At 41.6% G+C, this 17,479-nt stretch overlaps 1 protein-coding gene across 2 annotated transcripts in view; it reads left to right on the top strand.

Moving 5' to 3' along the window:
- The window catches only part of LOC114660439 (serine protease inhibitor Kazal-type 1-like), an 821,621-nt gene extending 809,780 nt beyond the window's left edge, over positions 1-11,841 (top strand). For both annotated transcript variants that reach the window (XM_051934240.1, XM_051934245.1), the window contains exon 4: positions 11,708-11,841. In XM_051934240.1, coding sequence (XP_051790200.1) covers positions 11,708-11,753 — 46 coding nt within the window. In that variant the 3' untranslated portion in view covers positions 11,754-11,841. The remainder of the gene's footprint in view (positions 1-11,707) is intronic.
- The last annotated feature ends 5,638 nt before the right edge of the window (positions 11,842-17,479 follow it).

The following is a 17,479-nucleotide window of genomic DNA, read 5'->3' as shown; positions in this document are numbered from 1 at the left end:
TGCATTTAGTCTCTTTAACCATAGAAATATTTGGTATTTTAAATAAGAATACAGTTTTAAAGCATGCTCACTTCTTGAAGTACTAAGCCTACATTGTTTTAAAAATGAACAAAATCATCCATATGAAAGTTCTGTGTTCTTGTCACAGGAGTTGAGGATGATGAATATTACCAGGCCGGCAGAATGACTGCTGTTTCCATAGTACATGGCGGACCAGGACCACATTTCCTTTCAAAGAATCTCTTTCACTACATTGTCATTTATCCTGCCATTGAAGACATCAGAGCACCACTGACTGAGGTAAAAGCCTTCTTTGACACCATTCTTGTTTTTTGTTTTAATTCAAGTAGTGCAATTCTTAGTGCAGCTACCTTAAGGACAGTAGACATTCAGTTTATTTGCATCGCTGGCACTTCAAGTAAGTTGTACATGTCCCCACAAGTGTACCAGGTGCAGGACTGGCATCTTCTTCACACTTATTCATTGCTTTGTACACAGTATTGCTGACAGTGTTTCCAGTTCCCATCATCTCTGAACTGGAAAACATGGTATGACAATGGATGGCTAACAAAGGTAAAGTACTGTCATGCTGTCCATGTGGCATGTGTCAAAAACTGGTCCACGACAAAGATATTTGTCAGGAAGCCTTTAATAATTAACAAAATATTATCCAGAATTATTCAGCAATACATTTGCATTGAATTTAATCTCGCCTGAAGAAGGGGCCTGAGTTGCCTCGAAAGCTTGCATATTGTAATCTTTTTAGTTAGCCAATAAAAGGTGTCATTTTGCTTGGCTTTTCTCTACATTCATAATGGCTAACACAGTACAACACCCTAGTACTACTGAATTTAATTAAATAGATACTGCTTAACAGGTCATTACTGTAGCTCAGAGTATGGAGCACTTTTAGCATTTGTCCATACACCAAGCCTGTGAGCAAACAACAACAAAAAACCCATGCAACCAAGATAACTCACCACGTGTCAAAGTCACCCTCAACATTTGAGTAGTTTAAACAGCAGCCCTGAACTTTAACTGATCACTACAGTACTTAAATGTGAAGCCAAATAAATATCTGCAATGGATTCAGAATGTATTCAGATCCCTTCACTTTTTTCTGTTGTAGATTTTTTTTCTGTTGTACTTTACTTTTTATTCAAGCAGCTGCAGAGTCCGATTTATTCAACTTTACTTTTATAGTCATATGAAAAATTTTGTGAGCCCCTCTCAGCCTGCATAATAATTGACTCTCCTTTCAACAATAAAGATAACAGTGGTCTGTCTGTCATTTCGTAGGAGTACTGCGGTGTTTTCTGAACAAAGATTTTTAGTGACGCAGTATTTAGTTGTATGAAATTAAATCAAATATGAAAAACTGGCTGTGCACAAATGTGGGTCCCCTTGTCATTGTGCTGATTTGAATGCCTGTCACTGCTCAATGCTGATTGGTTGATGAGCTCGTTAAGCCTTGAACTTCATAGACAGGTGTGTCCCATCATGAGATGTAAAGGTATTTAAGGTGGTCAATTACAAGTTGGGCTTCCTTCCCTTTGACTCTCCTCTGACGAGTGACAGAATGGGATCCTCAAAGCAACTCTCCAAAGATCTGAAAACAAAGATTGTTGAGTCTCCTGGTTTAGGGGAAGGCTACAAAGCGCCATCTCAGAGGTTTAAACTGTCAGTTTCTGTAACTGTAAGGAATGGAATCAGGAAATGGAAGGCCACAGGCACAGTTGCTGTTAAACCCAGCAGGTCTGGCAGGCCAAGAAAAATACAGGAGCAGCATATGAGCAGGATTGTGAGAATGGTGACAGACAACCCACAGATCACCTCCAAAGACCTGCAAGAACATCTGGCTGCAGATGGTGTATCTGGACATCGTTCTACAATTCAAACATCTGTATGGCAGGGTGATGAGAAAGAAGCCCTTTCTGCACTCACACCACAAACAGAGTCGCTTGTTGTATGCCAATGCTCATTTAGACAAGACAGATTCATTTTGGAACAAAGTGCTTTGGACTGATGAGACACAAATGGAGTTATTTGCTCAGAACAAAAAGCGCTTTGCATGGCGGAAGAACACCGCATTCCAAGAAAAACACCTGCTACCTACTGTCAAATTCAATAATATCCACTTGCAGAGCCACAGCACCACACATCACCGCAGTTGTAGACCCGCATTTGTAGACCCGGAAGTGACGTCTCTGTCATTTCAGGACTGACTTCATAAAATTACTTTTGGAAGGTTTCGGCAGGTCTCGGCAAAGCCCGGAAAGTAACGTCGGGTTCAGAAATTAAGCGATAAAAATGAGAAGGAAAAACAGTACATCAAACCAAATAATACGCATCATTGTGAAGTTCACAAGGTTTCTGCCATCACGTCGTGTCATACGTCAAACTAAACAATATGGATCGTTCCTCTGAATTACACTATTAACATTTACGTTGTGTTCGGGTCTGTGGGAACCATTTAACATGTAGACAAAATTAAAATCATCAAGATCTGTGTTAACTGAAATAGTTTTTTGTTTACATTCATGAATCAAAATATACGTTATAATTACAATGTTTGCACCACGTTAGAGTTTAGTAAAACCTTAATAATAAAAGTGATTACATTTTTTAAAATGTTCGATTCATGTGTGCAATATTGTTCTGAACCAATTTAGAATAAACATTTAGGCCAATCTAATATTTTTAAACATGTATGTGAAGAAAACAGCAATATGGTATATACATACACACACACCCACAACACTGATCAGCCATAACATTCTGACCACTGACAGGTGAAGTGAATAACGTTGAAATTGTGAAGGCTGGATGACTAGGTTAGAGCATCTCCAAAATCTCTTGTGCAATGTTCCTGGTCTACAGTGGTCAGCACCTACCAAGGAAGGAGAAATGGTGAACTGGCGACAGGCTCATAGACAGTCAAGGCTCATTGATGCGTGTGAGGAGCAAAGGCCAGCCCATGTTGTCCGATTCAAGAGAAGTGCCACTGTAGTTCTGATTGCTGAATTTGTTAATGCTGGGTCTGATAGAAAGGTGACAGAACACATAGCACATCACAGTTTGTCATGTATGGCACTGCATAACCATACACCAAGACTGGTCAGGGTGCCGACTCATGTCCACTGCCAAAAGCACCTACGATAAGCACATGATCATCGGAACAGGACCACAGAGCAATGGAAGAAGCTGGCCTGGTCTGATTAATCCTGTTTTCTTTTACATCATGTGGATGACTGGATGCATGTGTGGCTCTTATCTATGGAAGAAATGGCACCAGGATGCATGGGAAGAAGGCAAGTTGGCGGAGGCAGTGTTATGCTTTGGGCAATGTTCTGATGGGGAACCTTGGATCCTGCCATTCATATGGATGCTACTTTGACACGTATCACCTACCTAAGCATTGTTGCTGACCTTCGTGGAAATGGTATTCCCTGATAGCAGTGGCCTTTGTCATCAGGATAATGTGCTTGTGCCACATTGTGAAAATGGTTCAAGAATGGTTTGAAGAACACAACAATGAGTTTGAGGTGTTCAGTTGGCCTCCAAATTCTTCAGATCTCAATCGAATCGAGCATCTGTGGGATGTGCTGGAAAAACAAGTGTTTTGTCTTGGTAGAGTTCTCTATTCCTCTGCTTTCCCCTTTTTGTATTATTAATATGTAGCCTTTGTCAGAATGCCTCAAATCACCCGGACTTGCTACTGTTTATGAGGTATTGTACTTCATAACTTCTCCCCACCTTCCCTTCTACATTTATAACCTCAGGCAATTAGGTGTAGTAAATGACAAGCAGGAGTTAAATTACAACTTAATGTATCTATACTAATAAAAGGCAAAGCCCTCACTGACTGATTCACTCACTCACTGACTGACTGACTCACTCATCACTAATTCTCCAACTTCCCGTGTAGGTGGAAGGCTGAAATTTGGCAGGCTGATTCCTTACAGCTTACTTACAAAAGTTAGGCAGGTTTCATTTCGAAATTCAAAGCGTAATGGTCATAACTGAAACCTCTTTTTTCACAATATACTGTAATGGACGGCAGCTCGATGGCCGTGGGAGGAGGAGTTGAGTGTCACGTCATCACGCCTCCCACGTAATCACGTGAAAAGACTGTGAACACAGTAGGGACAAATGAAGGAGGAGCCGCAAACAGCGAAGAACAAAAAATTCATTAAACAATTGAGAAGGGAGCGAGTGAAGCATACAAGCATGTTCATAAGGGAAACAAAGCACGGTGTAAAACGTAAGTTTAAATTAAGTTTATAGAAACGCTCCCGCTGTGGATTGCAATAACGTGAAAAGACTGTGAATGCAGTAGGGACAAATGAAGGAGGAGCCACAAACAGCGAAGAACAAAAAATTCATTAAACAATTGAGAAGGGAGCGAGTGAAGCATACAAGCATGTTCATAAAGGAAACAAAGCACGGTGTAAAACGTAAGTTTAAATTAAGTTTATAGAAACGCTCCCGCTGCGGATTGCAATAACATATTCGCGAGATAAAAGTTTAATGAGAAGACACGAGGTATAAACGAACCACACGCCGTAGCGCAACGTTAGGGGCAACAGTTTCAACCATTCTATGATCTGCTTCTCGCAACTGAAAGACGGCACATGGCGGATGTTAGCCCACTTGCTGACCGCAACGTTAGGGGCTTCAACTCTGGCGCTGACGATATTTGATTCTCGAGAGGGGATGCAGTGAGTGTGTATGCCTGATGAGCCCAGAATTAAGGAGAAACACGTGTCGCATACTCTTTGCATTATTTGAAAGTAAACTATTAAAACCATTCTATGATCAGCTTCTGGGAACAGAAAGAGGGCACGTGGCGGATGTAAGGCGACTTCCTGATCAACCACAAGCGTAACCTGGCAGGTAACCATCCATACAGTCAGATTGTGATTCAGAAAACGAATGCCATGAATTTAATTACCACGATCTACATACTGTCAAATAAACGAAACACACGCCGTAGCGTGACAGCTGTGAAAAGTGAGGTTCACAAAAAAACAGATCCTTAACAAATTGTTATTGGTATATTTTCGATCCGTTTAAAAAGGTTTTATTTTCTTCTTAAAAAATTAAAAGCAGTACTTCGCCGCAACGAAGCGCGAGAATTTGGCTATATATCTCTGCTTCTCACAATTAAAAGAGGGCACGTGGTGGATTTTAGACGACTTCATGACCAAACATAAGTGTTACCTGCCTGGTAGGGTTACCACTTTTAATACAAAAAAATAAGGGACGCATACTGCAGCGGGTGCCACATCCCAGTGCCAACAGTTTGCAGACTCTACTTAAAAGACCCGCCCTCCTCACTGGACAGTTAAAAAGACCAATCAAACTAACGATGACATCAAGTATTACCCAATCAAAAGTAGGAAAGGAGGCATCTTCATAAAATGCGTGTGGGATGATTTGTATGAGACGCTGCTTTAAAAAAAATGATAAAAAAAATACGGGACAAATCCCGTCCCGTATTGATTCAAAACGGGATGCGCAATTTCATTCTCAAATACGGGACGATTCCATATTTTAAAGGACGGGTGGCAACCCTACAGTGCCAGGTAACCACCCATACAATCAGATTGTGATTCAGACTAGGAATGCAATGAATGTAATTACCCCGATCTACATACAAGGCGAAAGTCTTGCAACATTCAAAGATGATGGGTTGGGATAAGTACACCATACAACATAAAAGAGCTTATGAAGCCTTGAACCGAAAAAAGCAAGATCTCAGAGATCATAAAAAAATAAATTGGAGGTAATGTCGTTTTACTCGCTGTAGATTTTAGTCAAACATTACCAGTTATTTCACGAGGGAGACCAGCACATCAACTCAACGCGTGTTTAAAATCCATGCTTCTCCCACGCTCGGTTATATGTCGCGTGTTCTCGGGTAGGTACACCAAAAAATGTATACATTTAAGCAAGTAATGAGCAAACAAAAAATGAGGTATACCCGAAGGCACTGCAGTAGTACTTAATGTAACTTTACTTCTTAAATGTTAATGTTTTACTGTTTAATAATTTATACGCTTCTTATATGTTGTTCAAATTCTTTTATCAAAATACCAGTGACAGCGCAATGCACGATAACATGGAGTGAATACACCATACGCATCCGCCCACGGCCGCCCTGGTGTGCGCAGATAGGAGTTGATTCTACAATAAAATAAAATAAAGATAAAAACCCAGGATTGTTTCCTGCCTTGTGCCCTGTGTTGGCTGGGATTGGCTCCAGCAGACCCCCGTGACCCTGTGTTTGGATTCAGCGGGTTGGAAAATAGATGGATGGATTTTACTGTTTAATAATTTATATTTATATGAAATGTGCTTCTTATATATTACTTCATATTCTCATATGATAATGATGTTAATGTTGTTTATATTGATTTCTATGTTATTGAAACTGCATGTATGTGTGTATATGTATGTATATATATATATATATATATATATATATATATATATATATATATATAATATATGTGAATGTGTGTGTATATATATATATATATATATATACTAGCAAAATACCCGCGCTTCGCAGCGGACAAGTAGTGTGTTAAAGAGGTTATGAAAAAGTAAAGGAAACATTTTAAAAATAACGTAACATGATTGTCAATGTAATTGTGTTGTCATTGTTATGAGTGTTGCTGTCATATATATATACATATACACATACACACATATAAACATATATATACATATACATATATACATATATATACATATCTACATATATATATATACATATACACATCCACATATATATACATATATATATATACACATATCAACATATATATGAGGGGGTTTGAGAGAGAGACTGTAGCAGAGAAACGCTCGCCAAACTGGTTTCAGGCACTTCTCCCAAATCCTGTTGTAAAATTCAAAGAGACCCATTCCTGGTGGGGGGTTGTAAACATGAATGCTTCTCACTAATAAAACACTAATAATACATTTGCTTTGCCTAAGTTACAAATAAAGACATACAAAATATTTACCAACTTGTATGCAAAATCTTACATCGCAACAACATTGGAGGCCTGTAACTAATGACTTGGCACCAGATACCACAGCACACCTTGAGAGGTCAAGTGGAGTCCATGCCTTGACAGGTTAGGGCTGTTTTGACAGCAAAAGGGGGACCTACTCAATAGTAGTTGGGTGTTTATAATGTTATGACAGCTTGGTATAGATAGATAGATAGATAGATAGATAGATAGATAGATAGATAGATAGATAGATAGATACTTTATTAATCCCAAGGGGAAATTCCCATACTCCAGCAGCAGCATACTGATAATAACAATATTAAATTAAAGAGTGATAACAATGCAGGTATACAGACAATAACTTTGTATAATGTTAACGTTTACCCCCCCGGGTGGAACTGAAGAATTGCATAGTTTGGGGGAGGACCGATCTCCTCAGTCTGTCAGTGGAGCAGGACGGTGACAGCAGTCTGTCGCTGAAGCTGCTCCTCTGTCTGGAGATGATCCTGTTCAGTGGATGCAGTGGATTCTCCATGATTGACAGGAGTCTGCTCAGCGCCCGTCGCTCTGCCACGGATGTCAGACTGTCCAGCTCTGTGCCTACAATAGAGCCTGCCTTCCTCACCAGTTTGTCCAGGCGTGAGGCGTCCTTCTTCTTAATGCTGCCTTCCCAGCACACCAGCGCGTAGAAGAGGGCGCTCGCCACAACCGTCTGATAGAACATCTGCAGCATCTTATTGCAGATGTTGAAGGATGCCAGCCTTCTAACTGAAGTATAGTCAGCTCTGTCCTTTCTTACACAGAGCATCAGTATTGGCAGTCCAGTCTAATTTATCATCCAGCTGCACTCCCAGGTATTTATTGGTCTGCACCCTCTGCACACAGTCACCTCTGATGATCACGGGGTCCATGAGGGGTCTGGGCCTCCTAAAATCCACCACCAACTCCTTGGTTTTGCTGGTGTTCAGGTGTAGGTGGTTTTGAGTCGCACCATTTAATAAAGTCATTGATTAGGTTCCTATACTCCTCCTCCTGCCCACGATAGCAGTGTCGTCAGTGAACTTTTGCACATGGCAGGACTCCGAGTTGTATTGGCAGTCCGATGGCTGAACAGGACCAGAGAAAGTACAGTCCCTTGTGGCGCTCCTGTGCTGCTGACCACAATGTCAGACCTGCAGTTCCCAAGACGCACATACTGAGGTCTGTCTGTAAGATAGTCCACGATCCATGCCACCAGGCACGAATCTCCTCCCATCTGTCAGCTTGCCCCTAAGGAGCAGAGGTTGGATTGTATATGTGCACATTTAATTATTTGTTTGTTTGTTGTGCCCAGATGAGCCGAGCTACATCTGCGAATGAATTAACAGCTCTGATTGAAAAGCACAGTTCCAGGTTACAGACAGCCAGGTGTATCTCCTGTGTTCACAACATAAATGAAAACACTAAGATTATAAAAGACTTTTTAAAGTGGGACTCAATTTATCAAAATTATTCTGTAATTCAAAGGTACGTAACCATAAACTACTATAAGTAAATATTATCTAACAAAACAGTATGTTGGAGAAAAGGGTTTTGGGTCTTTTTTCTAGATTCACAGAAGGTCTGGCGACACTGGGCTATCTTCATGCTCTACAGCAGCACCCACAGATATTTGAAAAGTTTATGTGCTACGGTGAGGAGGAACCGACAGCTGAAGCGTTGGGTGATCTTTTTGTTGTGCACCTGAGACATACAGGCAGCAACAATGGAGAAAATGAGACAAGAACCCTCGGGTACTGTTGACGCTACTACCTCCTAATCTGTGAAGGTTAGATGGTTTCTATTAGCTATCTTTCTTAATACTGAGGTCTTTGTAAGACAAGCAAATAATGAAACATGAGCCTCTTTATCGAACATATTTGCTGTGAAACAATAGGAAGGTGTTTTCTTTTTGTTCTCTGTATTTATAAAGTGTCTCTGTTTTGTAGTGTAAAAGTGGTCAGGAAAGGCATTTTAACATTTAAGGTCTTTATATATTGGTGGACAAGTTAATACTGGAAATGCCAAAACTGTTACCTTCATTTGCAAACATGTCCTGCAGAAGTGACCTATTCGACATTCACTCAGCATAGATAAGCTCAGATACAAAGCAAGAATATCTCAACAATGGGCAAGACCCACTACCTTACCTTCAATACTGTTTCCAATAGGGGGTCACTAGCTCCCTAGTTGGAATACGTTCTTTTGTAATTGTGGCATTCTAAGTAACCAAAAACTATATACGAGGGGGGACCCAAAAATAACCGGAATTTTGTTGTTGTTAGGTTGGTAGTTGTAGTACGTGGTTGGGCCGCTAGGGCGATCTAGTTACACTCCTCACAAGTCAGTCTGCCAAGTGCCATCAGTCTGGAAGGTTATGCTTGTGTTCAGTGAATTTTTTTTGTAAAAGTAGTTTTGTGCAAGCGTCATTTTTTTACGATGGCCGATTTGAAGATTCGCAAGATTTGAAAATGAGAAGAGTTTCTGCAAAATTCGTCCTGCGATTGCTGACAGCAGATCAAAAAGAGCGTCGCCTGGAAACTTGTCGTGAAATGAAGGATCAGTTTGATAATGACCCAGATTTTTTTTCCAAAATTATTCCAGGAGATGAATCGTGGTGCTACAGTTACAATCCTGAGTCGAAACAGCAGTCCAGTCATTGGAAAACCGCGAATTCTCTTTGAGCAAAAAAATCCATCCATCCATCCATTTTCCAACCCGCTGAATCCGAACACAGGATCACGGGGGTCTGCTGGAGCTAATCCCAGCCAACACAGGGCACAAGGCAGGAACCAATCCTGGGCAGGGTGCCAACCCACCGCAGGACACACACACACACACCCACACACCAAGCACACACAAAAGTGAAAACAATGTTGATTTCTTTTTTTGATGTCAAAGGTCTTGTGCATTATGGATTTGTACCAGCAGGTCAGACTGTTTACCAAACATTCTACCTAGAAGTGTTAAGTAGGTTGTGCAGCAGTGTGAGATGGAAACGCTCTGTTTTGTGGGAGTCGGGCGATTGGTTCTTTCATCATGACGACGCTCCATCTCACACTGCTCTCAGCATTCGCCAATTTTTGGCAAGAAACGGTGTGACAACCCTGAACCACCGGATTTAGCTCCGTGTGATTTCTTTTTGTTCCCTCGGATGAAAAAAGACTTGAAAGGAAGGCGTTTTGCTGACGTCGAAAAGGTAAAACAAGAAACGACCAGAGCATTAATGGGCATTACTTCAGACGAATTTAAAAAATGTTTCGAACAATGGAACAAACGGTTAGATAAGTGTATTTTCGCCAATGAAGAGTACTTTGAAGGAGACTAATTGTAGTTTGTACAGAAAATTAAATTAAACACGTTTTAAAAATATTTCCGGTTATTTTTGGGTCCCCCCTCGTAGATATGGTATTTAAAGGCGATATCCCTCCCATAGTGATACAGCGGTAAAAATCACAGAGGAAATAACTTTGCTTTCTTTACTGACGATTTACGAGGCATTACAGACAGGAAGCCAAAAATAGCAAGACAATACCAAGGTGGGATCTCGATATATATACAGTCTGCCATTTTTCGTCCACTGCGCTGGAAGGCTTTTCAGGATAGATGACGATATCACCAATTCGTCCAATGGCTTCGAGGTGTTTAGCTGCTGTCCAAGTCTTTTCTACTGTCTTCTCCACGTGTAGGTCCTTACTAAGGTTCGAAACAAGGCGAGGACAGGACAGGATTCGATTTCATCTCTAACATACAGAAATAGTCCAATGCCCATTTTCGTAGTTGTACCTTTCTCTCTTCAAATGCTTGCCTAGCAGTTCTAAATGCTGAGAGCCCCTGTGTGCTAACTTTGGCCTGGCCTGTACATGTGAGTGGATTTATAAAATAATTATTGTACAGAGCACAGTGACATTAAACTTCCATTCTTATTACAGATACCTTAACAGGGACTAGAAGCCATTCTGTTCACGAGGTGTCGCTGCTGGGATTCACTTACATGTCAATCCGTCTTCAGATTGCTTCCCCTGAAATGGCTACACTTTAGAATATCTGACAAAGAGGCAGCAATGGCTACTCCTGTCAGGCTTTTGTATCCCAATGGTTACCTTTGAAAGGGCTACACAATCTGACAAGCCAAGAGCTGATCCCTACTCCTGACAGTACGCAACCTAAACGGACGCAGTCTGTTTCATTGACAATCATTGGTCTTTGCTAAATGTCAGTAAACAAAAGGACAAGTTCAGCAAAGCAATACGCACAACTGTTTCAATTATTGGCACGGTGGTCCAGCATGCCAGGTGTGTTTGGGGTCATCTGAACTTTTTAATAATTATTAGTCACTTCTGTTCTCGTTCATCAGAGTTTACAAAGTTATCCAGCACTTTTTTGACATAATGAGATTGAAACAGTTCAGATATCCCATAATATTCTACATATTGACTCCCTGTATGTAATGTGCTCCTTTTATTAACTAAGCCGTTGTGCTGAGAGGGCAGTGGTCACCTGATCCAGGAACACCACAGGTGTTGCCGTCCCATACCTGCCTCAGGTGTGCAGGTGGAGCTGAGCGCGGCTCTTAAAGTCTCCTGTGAGTGGAATGAAGGAAGCGTCACGGAGTGGACATCTTGGCTCACTGGTCTTATTCTTCTCATGTCTTTCCTTTACAGAAGTGCCACCAGTCCCCTCTACATTGACAAACATGGAGCCTGTTGAATCCACAGAGGAACACCTGGAGGTCTGCTGATCTTCTCTCCACTTTGCACTTCACAAGCCCCCTTTGCTGACCCCTGTAGCCTTTTAAAACTGAAATAAATGTTCCCTTCTACCATGAAATCTGATCTCAGCCTCATCTTTATCTCATATGACATCCTAAGTGACCTCCAAATCACATCTACATACCACAGTTCTTTCCAGATTTCCACATTGTAAGGCCTGGCAGATGACACTGCTGAAGCTGCGCCTGCCACTGGCCATTTTGGTCTCTTCTGAGCCCTGGCTAGTGCAGCGACTCACAGAACGTCACTCTGGGTGACTGAATCTGCCACCTCATCACTTTACTTAATGTCTTTGGTGTTCATGATAGATATGGAAGGCGCTATAGAAGATCTGTCTATCCATTATCTAGTGCCTTTCACTTCTATCCATAGTGGCATGCAAAAGTTTGGGCCCCCCTGCTTCAAATGTCCATTAGTGTGAATAGTTAAGTGAGCAGAAGATGAGCAGACCACCAAAAGCCATCAAGTTTAAGGTGACACATTTCTTTAATATTTTAATCAACATTACGTCTTTTATTTCCATCATTCACAGGTACAAAATACCAAAAAAGTGAAAAGGGCTTGAAGCAAAAGTTTGTGCCCCCCAACATGGTCAGTACTTGGTAAGACCCCCTTTGGCAAGTTATCACAGCTCGTAGACCCTTTTTGTAGCCAGCTGAGAGTCTTCTCGCCCATTCGTCTTTGTAAATGGCTTCTAATTCTGTGCAATACTTGGGTCGTCTTGCACGCCCCGCTCTCTCTTTTGAGGTCTCCACAGACTGTCAATGATGTTCAGGTCGGGGGGCTCTGAGGGCCATGGCAGAGTCGTCAGTGTGCCTCCCTTGAAGTACTCCAGTGTAGATTGTGATCTTTTTACAGATAGTGTGATGTTTGTCTCCAGAATTTGCTGCTGTTTATTTGACTCCATTCCTCCCTCTACCAGTGACTGCCACCCAAGTCCACAATCTGATCATATTTAATAGTTGAGATTTCTTCTTTTCCTGGATTTTAGCAAACACACCTTTGCACATTGTGGCCAAAAATGTTCTGTTTTGACTTCATCATCCACAGGACTTGTTTTCCAAAATGCCTCAGGCTTGATGAGATGTTCCTTTGCACACTTCAGGTGCTGAATTTTGTGGCAAGGACGACGGAAAGGTTTTACCATGAAGGTCACATCTGGTGAGGGGACACTGCACAGTAGAATGGTCTGCTAAATCTTCATGGAGGTCTTTTGCAGTCACTCGGGGGCTTTTAGTTGCCTTTCTTGCAAACCAATGAGCAGTTCTTTCAGAACGTTTTCTTGGTCTGCCAGACCTCAGCTTGACCTCCACCGTTCCTGTTAACTGCCGTTTCTTAATAGCATCACAAACTGAGGAAACGGCGACCTGAAAACACTTTGCTACCTCCTTGTTGTCTTCGCCTACTTTGTGAGTCTCAATTCTTGGATTTTTCAGAGTGCTTGGCGGCTGCTTAGAGTAGGGATGAGGTTTGAGGGGTCTGAGAATCTCTACAGCTTTGAGATTTGCATCACCAGGGGTTTCCTAATGAGGACTGGGAACAAGCCATAGTCCTAATGGGCTAATGAATGTCTGGGACCTCAGATATCTTGGGGTGCCTAAACTTTTGCACGGGCTCCTTTCTTGTTTTCACTGTACAATACACTAATCCTGCATAAAATGTTGAAAGGGAACGTGATGCCTTTGGGTGATCAGCTCATCTTCTATTGACACCAACAGACACTTTAAGCCCGGGGGGGCCTACACTTTTGCCTGCTGCCGCATATCTGGGGGCTCCTCTCAGTCCCGCTGTGGATCCATGCATTTAAAATCGGAGCAGATGGGAATCACCAGCCCTGTGGAAACTCTTCTGATTCACACAAACCTTAGGACGTCTTCCTTGACACACGGAGTAGCATGGTGGGCAGTAGGACTTTGGGGTCCTTCCAGATTCGACTTGCTGTTCTGTTGGAGGAATTCGGCGGATAGGATCGGCGAGCTTCGGTGCCCTGAATGGCCTTTTCCCGTTTTTTCTCTCTAATGTTCTAGTTGGTTTTTCTTTCCTCTTTAAGAGCCACAAAACCAGCACCACTTTGTTGGGTGGAAGCCGATGGGGGTCTCGACTAGCAGAGAGCGCTGGCCGCCGCTGCTCTGTAGACATCCCAGTAGACGAATCAACTTCTTGAAGTTCCTGGCAGGAGAACTGGAGGTTAGAAAGCACTGGACTCTGCTGTGGTTTAGTAAATCTGAAATGTAGTCCATCGGAAATTAGGAAAAAAAACAAAACAAAATACGCCAGGGGTCAACAATGGCCGATATTTAATACGAGTGCAAAACAAAAGAGCAGAACAAAAGGAACGGGGCTAAAATACACAAAGCAAAATCATAAGCAGGACACGTAGAAGAAAAACCCAAAGTTGCCCTGAATGTCCAGAGGAGACTCTGAAAGAGGGGAGGCGAGAAATTAAAAGGAAAAGGAAGAAAAACGGTCATCCAAAGATCTTATATTACATGGAAAAAAGTAACGGACTGTTCTAGAATGCCACACCAGACAAATTCAAAGTGAAGAAATATATCTGTACACACAGTTAACTTATTCAGCGTGTGAAGTTTAACCAGGGGCTGCGGACAAACCCGATGCTGACGGCTAAACGTGATGTTGGGTGGGCCGTGGTGATGCCAAGCAGCCGGGAGAGGGTGGCATAAAAGGTACAGATGAGTGAGGCTGAAACGTGGTGCCCGCCTTCGCTGGAACTTTGTATTCTTCGGAAAACCGTGAGCGTGTATAGGATAGCCGATCACCTTCTGTTTAAATTATTTGACTTTGGAATATAATAATCAAATGGGAACGGACGGGGAGAAGGGTCTCAGATGTTTAGTGTAGAAAAAATCTTTTATTTAAATGTCTAAAAAAAAGTGAGGGTGACTTAAATTCAAATGAAAATTGAATCCAAAAATTTGTTTTGAACACGCTACTTATCTCATGGAGTATTTAATATTTAATCTCACGATTTCATGAAGCACAGAGATAACAAAGTTTCTGATATAATAAGCATCAGCGTAATAATCCAAGATAATTCGCCCAGTCGTGGCACACAATGTCCCAAACGCGTGTATTTTTACTACAATATTGTGAAATAAACCACTTGTAGAAAATACTCACGGGAACGGGAATGGGATGTGCTCAAACACGACTGAGCGTTTCAAACTGAAGGCCCGCCTCCCCGCCTCTGCTATTGGTCAGGAGTGCAGCTCCGTCACATTGCCTTCATTGGCTAACACTGCACTTCACGTGATATCAACGATCAGCGCGCTGAGGGACGAGGACGAGTTCCAGAAAGGCGAAGAGGAGGAGACTCTGCCTCACTCTTGTGTAGAATCTGCGATGCGTCAACAAGCAGAAGGTCGACTCGCCATTGCAGTTCGACAAACAAAACCCTGAGGTACCCCACTTGTGGTTCACTGCACTGAATACGAATAAATGGAACGACGAGACGCAGCTCTGCAACTCAAGTGCTCCACCTTCGTTCACGGAAGTGGTTTATTTAGCAACATTTTAGTAAGAATACACGCGTTTGGGATGTTGTGAGCACACAACTGGATGAGTTCATATGTGGAGTACATGACACGAGTAACAGCAGATTTCTTTTCATAGACTTGTCGCTGTTGTCCAGCAATGGTCACCGTAGGCAGCCATTTGATCAGAAACTTGTCTGCACAAAAATTTGAGATTAAACGTTTTTCTTGCCCATCACTAATACCACTTGGGGTAATTAACATATAAAAAATATTTTTGGGTAGAATTCCTTTAAAATCAGCCTGAAACAACAAAAACACCTGATGTACATATATACTGTATATAAAATATACTGCACACACACACACACACCCATATTATATATCGTCAAGCAGATACGTGTAAGAAGGGTCTCACAGTCGTGTCTGAACCTAAACTTACATGTAATGTTGTTCACATGTCAGCCCACCACTACTAGAATGGACGACTAACGACATTGCATCTGCTTCCGCCCACATTAGCTCCGCCCTTTCCTCATTCACTCCGGCCACACACGGAGTCGCTGATCATTTTGGGACCCGCTTCACTAGAAGACACAGGACGAGAGCACCTTTAAACAGTTTGAGGGGCTGCAGATAGTAACGGTTCATCATCTCAAACCCGGTTTTCTTTATCTTTATTTTTTTTTCCCACTAGGACATTAAACAGGGTAGCCCCAGGAACCCCAAATCTTTTTCTTTGTTCAAAATATATATACTGTAAAGATATGATAGAAGATGATCCGCTGTGGCAACCCCTAACGGGAGCAGGCGAAAGAAGAAAAAGAAAATATGTGGTTTGGTGGCAACTGGGCAACAGTCAACTTGGCAAAAGACAACTCGGCGAAGAAGCAACTTGGCGACATCCTTTACCAGTTAGGTAATAGATAGATAGATAGATAGATAGATAGATAGATAGATAGATAGATAGATAGAAAGGCACAATATAATAGATAGATAGATAGATAGATAGATAGATAGATAGATAGATAGATAGATAGATAGATAGATAGATAGATAGATAGATAGACTCTATCTATCTATCTATCTATCTATCTATCTATCTATCTATCTATCTATCTATCTATCTATCTATCTATCTATCTATCTATCTGTTATATTGTGCCTTTCTATCTATCTATCTAACAGTTAGGTTCAAAGAGATTTTTTAATTATATTTAAACTAGACAAAGAGCCCGTTTTGACAACGTAAGATGAAACGGGCACGAGTGGAATAGTAATAAGTATAAGCACCACAAACCTGATATTGGTGTATTGAATGAATGCGTAACTGAATCAGAATGCATAATCAGGCCTCTAGAGCTTTAATCGAAGTCGCCTTTCTCTTTGAATTTTCGCGGCCGTAAATCCGTCGCCTGCCGCGATGTCGGTCTCGTAAGGTTTTTCGGGCAGCTGCGCAGAAGGCGACTGCACATTCGGCTTCGGATGGACGTGAGTGAGTGAGTGAGTGAAGAGGCTGGCAAATTATATATAAGATGACAATGTGATTTAAAATGTTGAAAATAAATTTATATAATTGACGAGCTAACTTTATTCTGCAGATGGAACAAACTCTATGTTACATTATCTTCTGCAACCAGAATTGCTAATCCTTTATATAAATTGTATTGATTGTAATCATATGATAATGTTATTTAGAATACAAAAGGTGACCTGCGAGTGCGGCTTAAGGAAGATCTTTACTCTCAACGTATCGGGACTCTTATAAAGCAGGTGATTCGGTGGATTTTCAGGCGCCCTACGTTGTCATTTAAATATCATTAAAAAATCTCTTTGAAGTTAACTATTACCTAACTGGTAAAGGATGTCGCCGAGTTGTCTTTTTGCCGAATTGTTTTTTCGCCGAGTTGTCTGTTGCCCAGTTGCCCCTGAATGAAAATATATATACTGTAAAGATATGGAAGATGATGACCCGCTGTGGCGATCCCTAACGGGAGCAGCCGAAAGAAGAAGAAGAAAACATATGGTTCGGTGGCAACTGGGCGACAGTCAACTCGGCGAAAGACAACCCGGCAAAAAGAAAAGTCGGTGAAAGACAATTCGGCGATGAAACACCTTGGCGAAATCCTTTACCAGTTAGGTAATAGTTAGGTTCAAAGAGATTTTTAAA

The sequence above is a fragment of the Erpetoichthys calabaricus genome, chromosome 11 (assembly GCF_900747795.2).
Source record: "Erpetoichthys calabaricus chromosome 11, fErpCal1.3, whole genome shotgun sequence".
In the NCBI taxonomy this organism is placed as follows: domain Eukaryota; kingdom Metazoa; phylum Chordata; class Cladistia; order Polypteriformes; family Polypteridae; genus Erpetoichthys; species Erpetoichthys calabaricus.
This window is presented reverse-complemented; position numbering and strand designations above follow the sequence as displayed.